A 17536-nucleotide genomic window follows, 5' to 3' on the forward strand; every position below is an offset into this window, starting at 1 on the left:
CGAACTAGGGCGCACAGCGGCCGCCGAGAGGTCGCGTGATTCTGGGGGCGGAGCCGCGGGCGGCGGTCACGTGAGGGGGCGGGGCGGGGTGCGGCCGGTAAACAAGGCCCGGCTCCGCGGAGCTTCACTGTGTCCCGCTGAGCGGCGCTGTACGCGGTTCCTCATGAGGGGCGATATTGGTTCTGAGATCGCCTGGTTTGGCCCTTTGCGGCAGGGCAGTGGTTGCGAGCACCGTGCTGCCGGCCCGGGCCACGCGCTGAACCAGTAGCCAAAGATCCTTCTTTTTAGGTGTTTTTCTTTTATCCCCGTGGTTAAAATAGAGCTGAGAGGAGAAGCCAGGACGTTGGCTCAGGGAAGGTTCTCCAGCCGTCATATGCCACACAGGTTCTTCAGGCCTGTGTTTCAGCCCTCAGCCCAGTGGGGTCTCAGCATTCCCCATAGGATGAGTTCAGCAGGGCTGCACCAACAATCCTTTGCAAGCATTTGATCCAATTCTACCTCTAAGAACTGTCTTCTAGAGAGAAGTATAGAGATTGGAGTAGAAGCCAGGTGTAAGAAAACAGCTGTGAGCCCCGTGCAACAAGTCACAGCCGATCTTTAACTTCTGCAGCATCATCTGTGCCCTCTTACAGCAGTTCCTTTGTGCTGCACCTGTGATGGGTCGTTCTGCTTCTGGATGAGATGGAGCTGCTTGATGTGAGCGTGCTTTTAATCCGCTTCTGCTGCATCCATTGCAGTTAATGTTTACTGCAGCTTGGGCTGGGTGATGGCATTTTTTTCTGCTGTGCAGATGTATTTATTGCTTTTCTCACAGAAGAGAGTTCAAGTTAGGATGAGCTTCCGAAAAGAACTGAGAACAATTAGTTGTGTTATTTTACTGTGACTTAATTACTATACAGTTAAATATGACATAGAGAACGTGGATGCTATAGGAGAGGTCTGCTGCTAGATTTGAAAGGAAAGACAACACCATTAGAACAGGTGTGATGCACTATAATTAACCTGTTTGTTCTTGCTGAGTTATGCACGTAATCATTTATTCACTTAGGATGCACCAGAGCATGTGACATGTAATAAGAACTCAAAGCAATACATAAAATTAAATTGCCTTCAGTTGCCAAGTGAACTCATTGTATGTCTCCTATGTGGGTCAGGGCCAGCACAAGGTTCTGAATTCAGGCCCTCTGCTGACCCTGAGATGTGAAGAAAGAAAAGGGAAATGAGATTAATAAGAACATAAAATATGACTGAACACAAAGGGTCACCTCAAAGGTCCTTCTAGGCTAAAATGCATCTCTGACATTCTTTTATTTTCCTTGTATAATCAGCTTGTATAAATCACCTTTTGCTAATGATTTCACTGAAGAGAAGAGGTGATAATTGAAACAGGAGCCACAAAAAGATTTACAGAAGATCACAAGGAGCCACGGTGACAGCTTTCCTGACCACACTCCGGTCCTGTGGCTATTTGCTCCAAAGGAACTCCTGACATAAAATGAAGTAAAAAGGGATGAATGAGAGCTGAATCAGATACAGCAGTGTCCCCCGTCTCTCTTCAGACATTCTAGCATTGTAATAATAGTAATACAGAGTATCTCAGGGATCAATTTGTATTCAGTGATATAGGTGCTTTGTGAGATGATAGCTACTTGGGGAACTAGAATGGCTGATACAGATGATGTTTTGCACAGCCTACTGAAATGAGGAGATGCAGCCATCCTCCTTCTCCAAAGGACCGTGCCCAATGCTGTTTGGATCTCCTCTGGAACCAGCTAGCTGCTCAAGTTTGTATGCACTGTTCAATTGTGTTGTATAATTAGTCTGTTCTAGGATTTTGTTTCTGTGGTCGACTTGGTTTTATTATCTCTGGTTTAAGAACAACCAATTGCACTTCATGTCAATGGGAAGTCTGTGCCCAAGGTGCTGGCAGGAGCTAGCTCCAGTGTTTCATAGAGTAACATCTCAGTCCCTTCAGCAGCTTGTCTTTTTTCCTATTTTGTTTAATTCCTGTAACTGTCTTCACGTGAAACCCCGAAGCTGCAATGTACATCTTGGTTTTCTGTTACAGTGCTTGTTTTTCGTAGTGGGAAACGTAATCCTTGAAATGCCTGTGTTTAAGAGGATGCAAATCAGCCTGCTAGCACAATGCTTTGGGAATGTTTCTTTCATGCAAAATACAGCTAAATAAATAAAGGGAGGGAAAAGGGAGAGGGAAAGGGATCGTTTGCTTCTGTAAACAGCAAGAATTAATTATGTTCAGTAAATAGGTGAAGATGGGCAAAGATTAAAATCTGATTCTTTCTCAACGTGGGTCTACGTTGAGAATCTACGCTCCTATCTCCCAGTTGCAGCAAATCCTGTTGCACAGCCTGTGCGGTGCCGTGGGGCAACGCGGTGCCACGAGCTGTGAGTTGTGGCTGTCCCAGCAGGGAGCGCTCGGACCACCAGCAACACACACAGCACCTCCACGATGAATCTGAGGTTTCTCTGCACCGCATCTGTTCTGCAGGGGAACACCAGCACCCTGCAGCCGATCCTCTTGCGTGGCAGAGAAGAAGCCACTCGTTCCTGGTGCTGTCACTGCTCTGCGTTACAGCAGGAAAATGGAGCGTGCTGAATCCTGGCGTAGTGCAGCTGGCTGTAGGAAACACGGAGATGTGTTTGAAGGCTCACAATGCACAGAAAAGTCCATGATATCAAGGCAGTCTTCTGACAGCGAAGTCTGAATGCTTGGCAGCTAGCTGCTTGCTTCTGAAGCTACAAACTTAGGAATCTTTGCTGGTCCAGCTGTGCAGGAGGGGTTAACCAGTGGCACAGGTAGCACAACGCTGTGCACTGCACAGTGGTGCAGTGGAAACCAGAAAACAAGTGAAATCAAAGAATCACTTCTTTCCCCCTCCCAAGGCTATGGAAAGATCAGCTCTCTCCTTGTTTCCCCCCCAAACAAGAGTCTTATCTGAGGATTCTCCAAAGAAAATCACTGCTCTTCAGCTTCCATCTCGCCTGTGCTGGAGAGCCACCAGGTGATGAGGAAAGGCATTTTGCCCTGCTGTGCTTTCCCTTCTCTCACCTACCTTACAGGCAGTCAGTTGTTCCACGCTTGTAAACCCATTTTCAAACCTTTTCTGAAAGCAAGTGATAGAAGTAATACAAATTCTTATTATTGCTCTTGAGGTGAAGAACTTCTTACAAAGGTGCTTGTTATGTTTTATGTCTTTACCTTATATGCAGCTGTATATAGATAAGAGCAGTGCCTAAAATGCATATAGACTGCGTACACACATCTAGGAGAATAAAGGCTGATTAGCAAACATCTTTTTCAGTTATTACTGTGAAATTATTTCTTCTTCTTCTTTTTTTTTTTTTTCTTGGAAATTGGAGGGAGATCCATCCTGGAATAAAATAATTTTGTACATACGTGCTGTATGGTTTTGTTGATGAGACTGAAGCATGGGAGTGTATGTGAGACAGATGGCACGTCTGTTTGGGAAAGATACGATGCATGGATGAACGTGTGTGAAAACACAGGTTTCTTAAGGGCTATTTTTTATTTTTATTTTTAAGAAAAAGCACAGAAATGCCTGCTTTGCACATTATTTCCCCATGTCGTGCTCTTTGTCAATATGACAGAAGAGTATTCCTGCAGAAAGCGAAATTTAAGGGTGCTGCCTCCAGGGTTTGCAGCTGGGCATTGTGAATTCTCTTCAAGTTTTCAAAGTCCTGGGAAGTTTTGATAAGCAAATACTTTCTGGGCTCTGCTTCTCCATTGGCTCTTTCTTCACCGCCAGATTTTGACACAAATAATCTGATTGAAAAATCAGGGAGGGGAACGGGGGCAAAAAACAGAGAGAAAAAAGGAGAAGTTTCTATTTCAGCAGGCTGCAACTAAGTGAAAAAGTGGAAGAAGGAGCCCAGAGAGAAGACAACGTCCTGCTGGGGGCTTGTCTGGGGAGACATCAAGGCAAATCCAGTGAAGCAGAGTACCCTAAACAGGTGATTTATTTATCCTTTTTAACACTTTCAGTGTCACTGTCCGGCTTGTTTCTCTGATCTCGTACCCTTTGCCTTATTCTTTGCTTCTGTGTGCAAATATGTAACGTAGCTCCCCGCTAAGTCAGTTGTGTTGAGCATTCCTTTGTGAGAACGCTTTCCTTACATCAAACTTTACAGAACTGACATACTGTATACTTATTTTGCACCCTTACATGCACATATGAAAATGATAACAGCAGAATAAAACACAGAAGATGTGTCAGTGGTCTCAAATACCTGCATCCCAGCGAGTTCTGTGCAGCAGGAGCAGTTTCCAGCTGTAGACTTCTGTACTTGAGCAATGAGGATATACTCTATTTTTCCTTTTAAGTGCTCTTGTGCAGACTTTTACATTCAGATTTAGTACATCTCTGCTGACTTAAAGGATTAATTGCGTAAGTTTTGATACCGATTTTGCTAGATGAGAACTCAGTCTCTCCTGTTGAGGATTTTTGCTTCCAACCTATAATTTATATCACATCTGCATCCTTTCTAAGCACATGCTAATTAGTGTAACAATTTTTAACATATGGAATTTGGTATTTATAAGTGTCTAATATTTACCTGGCTGATTCCATGCATTAAGCAGGAAAACAAATGGTTTACAAGTCCACAAACTAATTGCATATACAGAGGGACATAGGATGCGTTAGGCTGTGCCGTGTAAGTCTATAAATGGAAGCTTAAGGCAGAGTGCTAAAACCAGTGGCATTCCCAACATTGCTAGGAGCAAAGGAGCTTTCTGAAGGACAAATGCTGCAATTATATTATTAGCATTTTGTCTAGATAATAAAGATCTCCACGGATTTCCCATCTACTTCTTTGACAAAACGTTCACTGTAATTTTCAGGCTCTGGCATAACGCCCATCTGCCCTTTCTTACTGCAGGAATGGAAAGTGTTCTGTGCATCTTTCCCCATTCAAAAAGCCACATTCAAATTATTTGCCCCAACTACAATGAATCACATTGGCTTGATCTCAGTGTAAAGAACGGGAATTCTGAAGTATTTTATATTTAAAGAGTCAGAAGTCCACAAAACTTCTCATTTTACTTGGGCTCTTAAAAACGTCACACACAGGTTATGGTTTGTGCTTTTTTCTTCACAAATACAGTCTTCCAGTAGATACACTGTTCTTCATAGATTAATTTTGCCAGGAAAAAGAAAAAAACACAAACCAATATTAAGGTTTAAAATAAATTAAGCAGTAGGAAGGAAATGAGCCTCTTTCAGGCTAAAACTTTATATACTCATCAATTTACATAAAGCCACGCATCAATTTTAAGTTAAATTAAGTAAAATTAAGTATTTCTTCTGAGTGCCATGGGAGAAAGGGCTTCATTGCTACAGTTTACATTGTAAATTTGAAAATGGGAAACCTGAATTTAGAAAGACTTCGAGGAAAATGAGTCAGCTTGAGAATGGAACTTACATGGCACCTTGGGTTCCTGATTCAAGATGGCACAATCCTGCAAACCCTTGCCAAAATATGGTAATTTGGGGTTAATTGTGTCCCTGAAGGAACTGCTGACAGAACAGACCCATAACCTCATAGAGGGAAGAGAGAATACCAATTTCTTCTAAAATATACCAAAGGAGCCAATCCTGTGGTTCTGGGGACTGTGAGCTGCTGTGTGCTGAGATGGGAACTGGGGCTTCAAGAGGAACATGAGCCCTTACAATTTAGGATTAGGATACAAATTAGGATCTTGAACTCAACCCATCCATGTGCGCCTCAGGAAGACATCCTGCCATGCAGTTATCCAAAGACAGAAACCACTGCCACTGGGGCTGCCAAAAACAGGCTCCATAAAAGACAAGACCAGTTTTTAACAAAAAGTCAAAGCAAAATTCTGTTGGAAGCTCCAGTGATGGTTCAAGCCACAGCAGGCCCTGCTGCCCACTGCACTGCATTCCCTGTGAGATGCACTGAGCTGTCTGTAGCAGCTCAATTAGCTGCTGATAATCTTGAGTTTCAAAGCGGGAGAGAGTATTTTTTCTCTGACAATCTGTGCTCCCAGCTTTCCCTCTAAGTTGGCTGTGTGAATCACAAAGACAGTCCGATGCGGTCGTTAATTAACTATGCTCGGGCTCCCAGTTCCTGTTTTCTCTGCAAAAGGGGGTGGGGGAAGGTAACTTCCTTTTGCAACGTTCAGTAGTGCATTAAAGATTGTGTTGCTCAGTACAGGCTTATCAGCAGCCAAGATACTGGCCCAAATTTGACTTTTGCATATGCTGGGGCAAACACATCCGGAAAAACCCTGGTGATTCTTAGGCAGCTACTTTCAACAGCCATCTGAAAAGGATGGGCTGGAATCATTACCTTCACATCCTGAGTGCATGGACACTAGAGTAAAACACAGCAAGGCTGTTTTTGCCACCCATCTGCAGTCCTCCAATTTATCTGTGAGTGCCTCTGGATGTTCCAGCTGGTAGGCAGGGAGAGCAGCTTTTCCAGGAGCACTGAGCACACGCTTTCACCTTGCCCTTCGCCTGCTGCCAGAGCCTCTTCCTCCACTGTGTGGGAAGCCCAGGAAAATTAACTGGTTCATTCAGGCAGACAACGCATACCAGCAAGCTTTAGACATCTGAATAGTATCTACTGTAGATGGCACAGTCCTGCCCACTATGGGAAAATCCCTTTGACATGAGTGGAAATCCCATGTAGAAAGGGCTTGTGGCAGGAGTTTAATTTGGGGCACGTCTGTGTTGTCAAGTTGTCCAGGCACATAGATCCCACCCAGGGCTGAGCAAGGGTACTGAGACCTTCCCACCATCGCTACTGAGCTAAGCATTTCCATAGGGTGTGAGGCACATGGCCAGGCAAAGCACACTGCTGCAATGGTCGTGGCCATCCCAGAGCACTTCTGTGCTACTGAGCTGAGTGCTTCTGCATGCAGGTCAGGCCGATACATTTCATGATGCTTAAAAGAACCTCACTGGAGAGTTGCAGAAATGTAAATACAGAGATGTATTTCAGCATCCCTTCTCCTGTGTGCATACTTATGATTCCTTCTCAGTACTATTTTGTTCTCTTACTAAAATTAAATTAACACATCCACTCTTGGCTTGTTGTCTCATATTCATCTCAAGTCACATGTACATTTCTCGGAAGAAGATAAAAACAGGTGAGTCATTTCAGAAGAAAAAAAATGGCTAAAGTCATACATGAAAGTGGGAATCCTGGACCAGAATTAAAAAGACAGCTGGAACTGTAATGGGATTTCTAATGGGACTGGGGCTGGTGAGCACTTGACTCCCACAGACAGCAGTGGGCTTCACTGGCCACAGCAGACTTTGCTGCATGAGTGCCCTTGTATGTGTAAACGTAGGCAAAGCTGCCATCGTAGATCTGGTGTAAACCTGGTCCCTTGGACCTTTAAATGAAATACCACTGGGCTCTGTGATTACATTTAGCATTTAGGGGTAAGCACATACACTTCTGAACCCTAAAGAGGAGCAAGAGAAGAGCTTTTCCGTCCCTGGCTGTTTCCAAGAGCTCACACTGCTCTGCCCTAACTTGAGCAGACACTTCACATCATTCCTACTCAACAGGAACAAACTGTGTTCTTTTTCAGTAAATAAGTACTCTACGCTTCAACTGCTCCTGAGAAAAAGAACCCAAGCAATAACATAATGCATTTGCCCATCGGTTGAGAGCCAGGACTTACTGCTGACTTTCCATATGAAATATAGCAAGATTTGCTTTCAGTGCTGCTATCTTGAACAATTACTAGGGAAAATGCAAATACATATGCAAATAATGCACCAGCTGATATTGCCATACGCAGGATTGAGCCTGTTGTCACACTGTCTGCATGAGAACAGTTGTTGGCCACAGGGAGCAGGCACAGGGCGGGCTGGGCTCTGGGTAGCAAAGATAACAGATGCATTGCAAGAGAATTTCATATGATTAAATTTGAGCATTTTATGTTAGTTCCTAACCCATCATTTCAACGGTCTGTGATATCTGAGTCGGGTCCAAAAGGTAACCTCTCTTTGCTCAGCCTCTGCTTGACTTTGTCAGCCAGAACAAAGAATGATGTCAAGGAGGTTGTGAGTTCTGGTGTATCCCTGCCACACGAACACTTTCGGTCTGTAACAGCTTACGCACAGCTGTGTGTTTTCTCCAGAGTTAAGGCCCGTTGAGCGCCTACAGCCAAGCAACCACTCCCATCCCTTCAGCTGGGTGGGGGGCCCTTTGAGGTGGGCTATCTGTCACCCCAGCATAAGGGTATTAATTCTCACCTCTGCTGGATGCAGAGCTGAGGTGCTGTGGGAGCAAGGAGGAATAACCCCACAAACTGCAGGGATTTACATGCTGTTATTCCACGCTTCTGCCCAGGCAGTGAATGGAAAATGCCACGTTCCTTTTTGGTGAAGAGCAAAAAGGCTCATTCCTACCATCAGCACCGCTTTGTGGAAGATGATCTGCCTATCTCCTTCACATGGGATCCAATCACCTCTGCTTTCACTGGTGAGTCAATACATCCACCGGGCATGTAAGAATACACCGAGGCAAATAAATAATTGAGTAAGCAAGCTAAGGGAGCTGGATGAATGAGCAAAAGAATTACTAAGGGCTCCCATGCAGGGATGGCACTCTGAGGACAAACTGGTCCCTCTGTGTGCACCCTCTTTCTGTTGGCTAAATCCACATTGTCATGCTGGAAATGAATTTAGATCCTTCCTTTGTTTCCTGTTGGGCTGCTGCTATTATAATTCCAGCAGAGCGAGAATCCCTTACACTGGCAAGCTTTGGGCAGATGCAAGCACTGGAAGCCCTGAGTAAGCACAGAGTTCCTGATGGCCAGTACTCTACCTGTGTGGGAATTAGACAGAATTCTGCCTTTTGTTTTTTGCTCTTGCTCCAGTTGTTGACTGTCATCTCCGTTCACCATATCTTCTCTACCTCAGTGTTACCACCTCCTCCTGATGACTTGCAAGGAAGGTTAAAACTAGAATGAGAAAACAGTGATATCCAAACACTGACTGAAAGGAATCCTGTGCACTGCAGAGGAAAGACCAGCTACTGTATGCTAGATTAACACAAACCAATGCTGCTGCTTCTGCCTATGCCTGCTGCCATCTCTTCTCCTGGTCATGCTCTCCCACAGCCATCCATGCAATAGCAGGGCTGGCACAATTATCTCCTTCCTTCAGGCCCCATTCAAATTTTCATTATTCAAATCTAGGATCAACTTACCCTTTGTTCTAGCATTTGTTCTTTGGCTGTGGAACTGGAGTCCAGCCCTATGATATGCTTGATAGAAGAATGAAGGCAGCTTTCCAGTGTTAGTTCCTCACATCATCCCTTGGCCATCTGCAGTGCACAAGATGGTTTGGATGACATGTGGATGCTCTCCTTCAGCAGCCCAGTGCTGTCTGCAGCAGAAATGAGGCACATGTATTAGACTTCTGGTTTAGATTTGCACTATAAATTATACATCTAACAAGCACTGGTTGGTCTATTACAGGGCTGGGACAGGCATGGAGAAATGTGAGTGGGCAGAAGGACACAAGACTCTGTGGCAACCTTTGCAGCTGTACAAGCAGTTACCTCCCCTCTCAGCTTCCTTACTTGACTGTCTACTGAACTCTCTGCTGGGAGAGATGGGAAAGTTAATAAGTTAGTGATCGTTAATTACCCTCATAAATGAAATGGTTTTAAATAAGGAAATTATTCTTACAGAAACGTGGCAGCCTAGGGTTAATTTGCTATAGGTATATGTTGCATCAAGTGCCATATCATATCCTGCCCCTCTCTAACTTGCATATCTCATTCTGCTTAGAATTTCCCTTTGCCAGCAATGGACAGACCTTGACTGCCATGCTGATTGGGCCACTCTGCAACAACTCAGGGAACTGAGTGGGTGATCTGTGTGTCCAAGCATGAATTTACATGCTTAGTGCACTGACTGTTCTCTTACTGGCTAGAATAAACTAACTGTGACCCTACTGTGATTACAGCCCCAGGAGACAGTGATAAGACACCAGAGGATGGCAAGAAACAGGACCTGGAATGGGTGGTTCCAAAACAAGAAAAGGATTCTTTTCAACCAAAGGAAGAAAGTGTCCCTGTCCCCTACCCGAGCAGGATGCTGCCAGGACCTTCAGCTCAAGGTCTGCTAACCAAAGCCAGAATTGCAGAAGAGATCAGGGCTTTGTAAGCTTAGGGGGCCCCTATGACTGGGTCCAGATTTTCAACAAATGGCAGCTCTTATTTTGACACCAATGGTCAAACTTGCCCCAGACAGAGATCATTAAAATCTTTCTGTATTTCCCTTTATGATTCTGGTTTAGATCAGCATCTCCCTGAAGCATATGGCTATGATTCCCAGCAAGCAAGCCTCCAAACCTCAGCAACAAATGTAACTGTGGTGGGTGATATGGGTGTCCCCATGATACTTGTTCAAGAAAATAATCCCTTAACATCCCCTCTCCATTAACATTTCCTCAGATTGAAATCAAAGTCCTAAATCAAACATCATATGGGCACCAGGACTTGACTTAGCTTGGGGGTAACTCAGCATTGGTATGACACTCACTTTCTCCCTCTCCTTTACAGACTCAGACATGACCATCTCAGGTCTGCAAGTCAAACACTGCGCTAGCCCAACCAGCACGCCTACCTTCTACAAAACCGTCTTTTCTTGGGATGCTTTCCAACTGCCATACAGCTACAGACAGATGTCTTCCACCATGCAGTCAGCCCTCCTGGAGCACCCAGTCAGCCTGTATGGAAGCCATCTCCTGTCAAGCACCGAGCCCCCTCTGGATTACAGCATGCGGTACTCCTCGGACATGGAGACCTACCACTGTGTGAAGTGCAGCAAGGTGTGTGGCTGAGAACCTCAGCCATGAGTTGGGGCTGGAGGGGGCTAAGAACGGTACAGTTTACACGGCCTGTGAGAGGGAAGAATCAAAGAATAGGAACTGTAAACAGAGGTGAAAACAAAGCCGGCTCCTGGAAAAATCAATGGCATTTTGTTTTTCAGGTGTTCTCCACTCCCCACGGCCTGGAGGTCCACGTACGAAGGTCTCACAGTGGGATCCGGCCCTTCGCTTGTGAAGTATGTGGCAAAACCTTCGGACACGCTGTAAGCCTGGAGCAGCACACCAGCATTCACTCCCAGGTGTGTAGCATCCCAAGAGAACTGCCCTCCACAGCCCAGTGGTGCTTGGACTTTTATGACAAGAGAGGTGATGCTTCCTAGATTACACATGCAATGGCTTTCCTGCAGCACCCAGCAACAGAAGCTCTGAAGACCACAGATCATAGTTCTCACCTTTCCACTCTCAGACAGTCCTTGGGAAAGTCCTGCACGGGGAGGATTGTTGCTACTAGTTCTCCTGTGCCTCACCTTCTCTTAAAGGATGCAGGACAAACAGCCAGCTATTTCCCTAAGTCCTCCTTTCATCCTCCTTGTATTAGCACATCAGCCCATGAGCTGAGATTTGCTCATATCTACCACACTCTTCAAGCTGTCACATGTTCTGCAGCCACTGATTGACACCTCATGATTTTCTTTCCCTACCAGGAAAGAAGTTTTGAGTGCAAGATGTGTGGGAAGACATTCAAGCGTTCCTCCACCCTCTCCACACATCTGCTGATCCATTCCGACACACGGCCCTATCCCTGCCAATACTGCGGCAAGCGCTTCCACCAGAAGTCGGATATGAAGAAACACACTTACATCCACACTGGTGAGAAACAAAATATTCCCATGGAATAAATACAAACTGGAGTCCCTCATGTCTACACACACACACACGCACACACACACACACACACACACACGAAGTCATTCTTTTCTAAGTCTGAGCATTCCTGAGATGCACCTCCTCCTTTGTGTAATGAGGAGCCGCTCATTATCCAGCCTCTGGTCCACAGCATGCTCACCCCCCAGCCCTGGATGCAGAAAGGGCCTGGGACCAAGATGGGGAGGGCTGCCTCTGGTTTTAATCCCCCTCTGCTCCTCAAGGAGAGCACAGACACTGGCAGGCATATTTCTTTCTCTCTTTTGAGATCTTTCTTACCATCTTCTTTGCTCTGCAGGAGAGAAGCCCCACAAATGCCAGGTATGCGGCAAAGCCTTCAGCCAGAGCTCCAACCTCATCACTCACAGCCGCAAGCACACTGGCTTCAAGCCCTTCAGCTGTGAGCTCTGTGCCAAGGGTTTCCAACGTAAGGTGGACTTACGAAGGCACCGGGAGACCCAACACAGTCTCAAGTGAGGGATGGCTCCAGTTCTCTGCTGGAGGTCCCACTGCCAGTGCATGCTTCATGGAAGACAACCCTCCGCAGCATTTCCTTCCAGCATGGGGACTCTCATTTCATTCAGCTCACATTGCTTCCTGCACTTTCCTGAGAAGTGACAATGCCATATCATTGCTTTGGTGTTCTTGCAACCCCAGAGCCTTACACACCCCAGTATGTGACAAAGAAACCTGTGGGAGCTCTCACTTCTTGGTTACAGCAGGTATCAGGCCAGATCTGGTATCACCTGCTCAAGCGTAAATGCAGGGGAATTCCTCCAGGGTCACAATTACTCTGGATTTACACCATTCAGAATTCAGTCCATCACACCGACCTGACCAGCAGTGAGGTGGGAACACCTGGACTAGTGGCAGCCACAATCTGTGCCAAGCTGCTGCTGTAACCATGTTCTGCTTTGATGGTTAGAAAGATAAGGATAGGGCATGCAAATAGATTGTGTTCAGTGAGTTGTTTTTAACCTGGACAGGGCTTCTGCAGAGACTTGCTCAGGTCATAAATTCCAGCAACAGACACCTAAAGTCATTTTCTTTCAGTGGAGCATTTACTGTGATCAAGTGACAAATTAACTGCATCCTATTTTTAGCTTGGAGTAGGAGGAAAATATTGGGAAAAAAATAGCTCCTATCCCTAACTAATAACAAGGGTCTCTGCATGCATTCCACACCCACATCCTCCAGCAAAGACCCCTAAGCAAGGGACAACCAGATGAACTCCAGTGAAGGCTACGCCACAGCACTGGGGTTAAGCTAATGAGCCCTGGATCTCAGTACCCTGGGAGAGAGACTGGCTCTCAGAATCCAGGCTGGGATGTTCCCCAGTGTTGCACTGTGTGCTGGATTTATTGGCTTAAATCTGTCCTGGACAGTTCTGTGTCACTGCACGGTCAGGAATGACCATGGATGTAGATGTCAAGGGCCAAAGAAACATGATTTCCTTCCACTCTTACAGGAGGAAGTGGTCTAACCCATATACACTGGCATGATATGAGTACTTCACAAATATTACACAAACACAGCAGTGGTATTTCCTCCTTCTTACAGGTTGAGGTTGAAACAAAGCACAGGAAGAGGTAAATAGCTGGCTCTCCTCTAAGCTCTGCTGTGTTCTCAGTACATAACCTTTGGCAAGTCACTGCACTGCTCTGACTTCTATTTCTCCAATGTGATGAGGAGTCATTCGCTCAGGTTTGTAAAGTCCCTTGAGTTTTTGAGAGGAAGGACAAAGTATTATTATAGCATTAAAAAGACAAGTGCTTGCTGTTGAGTGGGGCATTGCAGCAGGGCACAGCCCACTCCGTGACTCCATGGCATCGCATGATGACTCCTATGGGAAGCAGCCTGCAGAAGGGGCTGTGCCATCCACCATCTCACTCCAAAAGCTTATTAAGGAAGGCTGCCCCCACGGGCAAAGAAGCAGCAGTCCAGGTGGAAAATTCATTTACTGCCCAGAGAAAAGAGTTCTGATCCTGTCCTCAGCTACACTGCTGCAAATCCAAAGCCATTCTCCTTACTAAGATTTAAAACATACTTGCCCCTGTTCTTTGCTTAAGCTGTTACTCATTAATACACAGCCCGGCAACTCAAAACAGAGTCTGTACTCCTGGCTTGTCCTTGCACACTGTAAATATGTATTTATACTTATTCTAATGTATATTTTTATTGCAATACACCAGACAGCGACAACATGTACAGGCCTGCTGGGATTTAACTGATAAACCTGTTACCTCTCAGTAGCTCTGCCAACACAGGGTGCTTTGTGCTAAAAACATTCATCTCAATAAAGTCTTGTGCTCAGCTCTGGAGGTGCCAGTAGTGGGGGCAGAAGGGGAAAGGAGTGGGGTGACAGTACAGCATTGCTCCCCTGTTAAAGCTGAGCTGTTCTGCATTTTACCATGCCAGAACCTGGTCAGGGTATGGGCTCCCAGGGAGAAAGCAATGCCCAGGCCCTATCTGTGACACCAGACACACATGCACGAACCTCAGATAAGGTAAAAACCATTTTAGCTTATTAAAATTGCTGCCAAAAATGCAAACTGTGTTTATTATTTCCCTCGTCCTCCTCAAATCTGCAAACAGAGATATACAAAGAGCATCTGAACGGCTCTGTAGCTAACACCCTCCAGCCCCAAAACAACAGGCACACCAGCACCCAGTCCAATCCTGGGGGACAGCAGGTGCTTCTGACTCATGAGAAGCTCCTCAGTTTTGAGGGAAATGCTGGTGTACATTGATCAGCACCATAGCAGGACCGCCAGCAAAACCACTCAAATCCAAAGCAGCCAGCTAGGTTTGAGCCTGCAGAACAAGATCTAACTGTATCCATTAGATTTCCTCTCTGCCTCTGATTTCTATGTGACAGAGAAGTCACAGCCTTGAATAGGTGGCTTCTAGCAAAGAGAGGATCACCCAAGAACTTTCATTTATTTCCCCTGGACATTGGAAAATAAAGCTTTCACCATTCTTCTTTGTTTCTGAGCCTAAACATCACCAAGGAGCAGTCACACCAGAGCAGGCAGTGCCAGCCTCACCCATCTACTTGATGGGAGCCAAACCCTTTCCCAGGAGATGGAAAGGCAGTGAATAAAGACAAGCTGGGTGAGCCTGGGCAGCATGCTGTGCTGCAACAGGACGGGGTGGGCAGACTAGCCCACTCTCACCAGCTCTGTGAACATATCTCCACAAACACAGGTTGTGGAAGGAAGCCAGCTGGCAAAGGTGCTTGCAAGACAGAAAAACAAGAGTCGGAAGGTGGCTTGAGAAGGAAGAAGGAATTAGCTTGCAGAGTTTTGCACTAAAGCAATTAAAATATATATATTTCTTCCTAAAGAGCCTCTCTGACTCAGGCCACCAAGTAACACCACCTTATGCTTAAAGGAGCAACGGATGTCAGCAGCTCAGAGGAAAACCAAGCATGGATCCTCAGCTCCTCAGATCAGGGAGAGATGTCCTTTGAGCAAGAAGCTGGAGGGACCCCCACCTTGGTTTCACTGCCTGCTGTTCTTTGCAAAGAGAAATACTGTGACAGTTCCAATCTGCCCAGCAGCAAGAGATCAGAAAGATCCTAGTAAAGATCTCAAGGAACAGCCCCAGCAAAGTCAGGGTGACAAACCCAGTGGTGTAACCTCACAGCCTGCTTGCAATGGACCTCCCAAGACAGGAGCATGGAGCAGGGGCTGCTCTGGCCTGCTGCTCAGTGTGTGGCACCCCATTTCCAGATTCAAAGGAACACCCCGTTCTCTGGGGCTGGCAGCTCCACTCTGCACCACTCCCCAGGCTTCCATCTATGCTACTGGAAGCTCTGAAAAATCATAGAATCATAGTATCATTGTCTAGGGTCATCATGTCCAACTCCAAGTCACCCCCGCCATGCCCTCTGACCACGTCCCTCAGTGCCACATCTCCCTGGTTCAGGAGCACTTCCAGGGATGGTGACTTCACCACCTCCCTGGGCACGAAGGAGAGAGGAAAGAAGCAGGTCTGGTCCTACCCAAGTGCTTCAAACCCAACATGATCCTCACTACTGAACTCACACAACAGGCACCCAAGAATGCTGAGCACCTGTCAGGATCAGGCAGTTGGTGTCACCAAGTCCAAACACACCTGGCCTTGTTCTCCAATAATGCAAATTCTCCCCAGTTCTGACTGTTCTGAAAGTAACCCCTTTCTCCACCATCTCCCCTTGCATCTGAAACATTCTGGTCAGTCAATCAAGGAAATAGATAACAAAAAGCAAAATCTCAACTAATCTTTGTGGCTGAAGAAAGAACCGATTGTTTTTGCCTCTCCCTGAGCCCTACCATAAACCCTGCACTTCCCCAGTCCTCTTCACACCTTCATTCCTTTATTGCCAGGGAAAGAAAATCCTCAGTCTTGGGGCTGTTTTGTTTAGCAAATGAGGGACATGCAAAGCAATCCTGTTGAGCAGAGGTGAGCCTCTGTCTTCCAGACAGCCTTCAGGTATTGAGAGAAGCAGCCCAGAAATGTTGTGATTGAAGGCAGATTTAAGTCTGGACACAAGGTGCATCTTTTCCTAATGAAGACAGCCACAGGACACCTGCAGGAAGAAAAGGTGCTCTCCTGATTAGCATGGCATTATACTGGAGCTTATCTTCAGATTGTATTAACCGACAGAAGTTAACTGAAGTTCTCACATGTGTTGGCAAAACTTAGAGAAGTTCTGAGTGGAAATGAGAGAAAGGATGGGGAAGAATTTGGATCCAGACAGGTATGGGTTGCATTGGATAAAAAAATATTTGCTGAGTCCAGTTGCTTCCCATCCTAGACCACACAAGAGTGTTTTCAGTGAAAGGTTAAAAGCAGAGTCCTTGCAGCAGGCCATTCCCCCAGTGCTGCACAGCCTGTCGTAAGTAAAGGGGATGCAGTTGTACTCCCAGCTGCCAGTAGTTTTGTGCTGCTAACTGCAACAGCAACACGTGTGGAAATCTGGAAGCATCACACAGTCTCTCAGTAACAGCTGCATAAGCATGTTTCCTTGCATGGGACAAACATTCCTGCCTGCCATTAAAAGGGCCTGGCCACAGATAGGGAAATATTACATAATTATTATTTTTTTTTAATCAATTATTCTGCTTACAAAGCAGAGATGTTTTCCCACTTTTGACCTGGAGCAACACGTCCATATGGGAAGCACCAAATCACCACACCAGGGCAGCTAAATCAGACAGTTCTTCTACGGTAGGTGAGACCTAAGAAAATGCAGACCTGTGCAGCAATTACAGAACCTGCACACTTCAGCTAACAGTCACCATGGACACACACGGATCCTATGTTCACAACCCTGACCTGAGGTGCCAGATCTGCCACATCTCTTGCATGACCTTGGGCAAGACATTAGCTCTGGATTTGTGAAATTGGCTCAGCACCCCATGCATAGAAAGGTGCTCATAGAAAACTTCAGCCCATCTGCAAAAGGAGGATAATTCCACCTCTCCCTTCTATTTCACTTGTTTTTTTTCCTTCCCCCCCTCCCCAATGGTATGATAATCAGACACAGGACTGCCCCTCCTTATCTCCTACAAACAGTGCCTTGCACAATGAAGCCTTGATCTCAGTTGGAACCTACTTAGTGCTACTGTGATCCTAATAACGAATGATAGAAACATACTTCAGCAAAGCAACCCAATTCTGTTAATAGCTTAGAAAGAAATCCTCCAAGCACAACAAGAACACCAAATTAAAACTTAAACTTCACGTAAGCAGAGAAA

The 17536-nt window shown here is 45.9% G+C and overlaps 1 protein-coding gene across 3 annotated transcripts; it reads left to right on the forward strand.

Moving 5' to 3' along the window:
* Nucleotides 1-3439: 3439 nt before the first annotated feature.
* On the forward strand, nt 3440-14398 carry GFI1B (growth factor independent 1B transcriptional repressor). 3 transcript variants are annotated; one of them, XM_052667884.1, is made up of 8 exons: nt 3440-3512; nt 3879-3993; nt 8377-8508; nt 10002-10154; nt 10600-10868; nt 11030-11167; nt 11573-11738; nt 12091-14398. In XM_052667884.1, exons 3-8 carry the CDS (start codon nt 8391-8393, stop codon nt 12267-12269), a joined length of 1023 nt encoding a protein of 340 aa, XP_052523844.1. In that variant the 5' UTR covers nt 3440-3512; nt 3879-3993; nt 8377-8390; the 3' UTR covers nt 12270-14398. The 3 variants fall into 3 exon arrangements, with proteins under 3 accessions (XP_052523844.1, XP_052523845.1, XP_052523843.1); XM_052667885.1 differs by having other exon boundaries at nt 3449-3528; nt 3876-3993; nt 8381-8508; XM_052667883.1 differs by having other exon boundaries at nt 3450-3528; nt 3876-3993.
* Nucleotides 14399-17536: the final 3138 nt, after the last annotated feature.

Source organism: Tympanuchus pallidicinctus, unplaced genomic scaffold (assembly GCF_026119805.1).
Source record: "Tympanuchus pallidicinctus isolate F22 unplaced genomic scaffold, pur_lepc_1.0 scaffold8, whole genome shotgun sequence".
Classification (NCBI taxonomy): domain Eukaryota; kingdom Metazoa; phylum Chordata; class Aves; order Galliformes; family Phasianidae; genus Tympanuchus; species Tympanuchus pallidicinctus.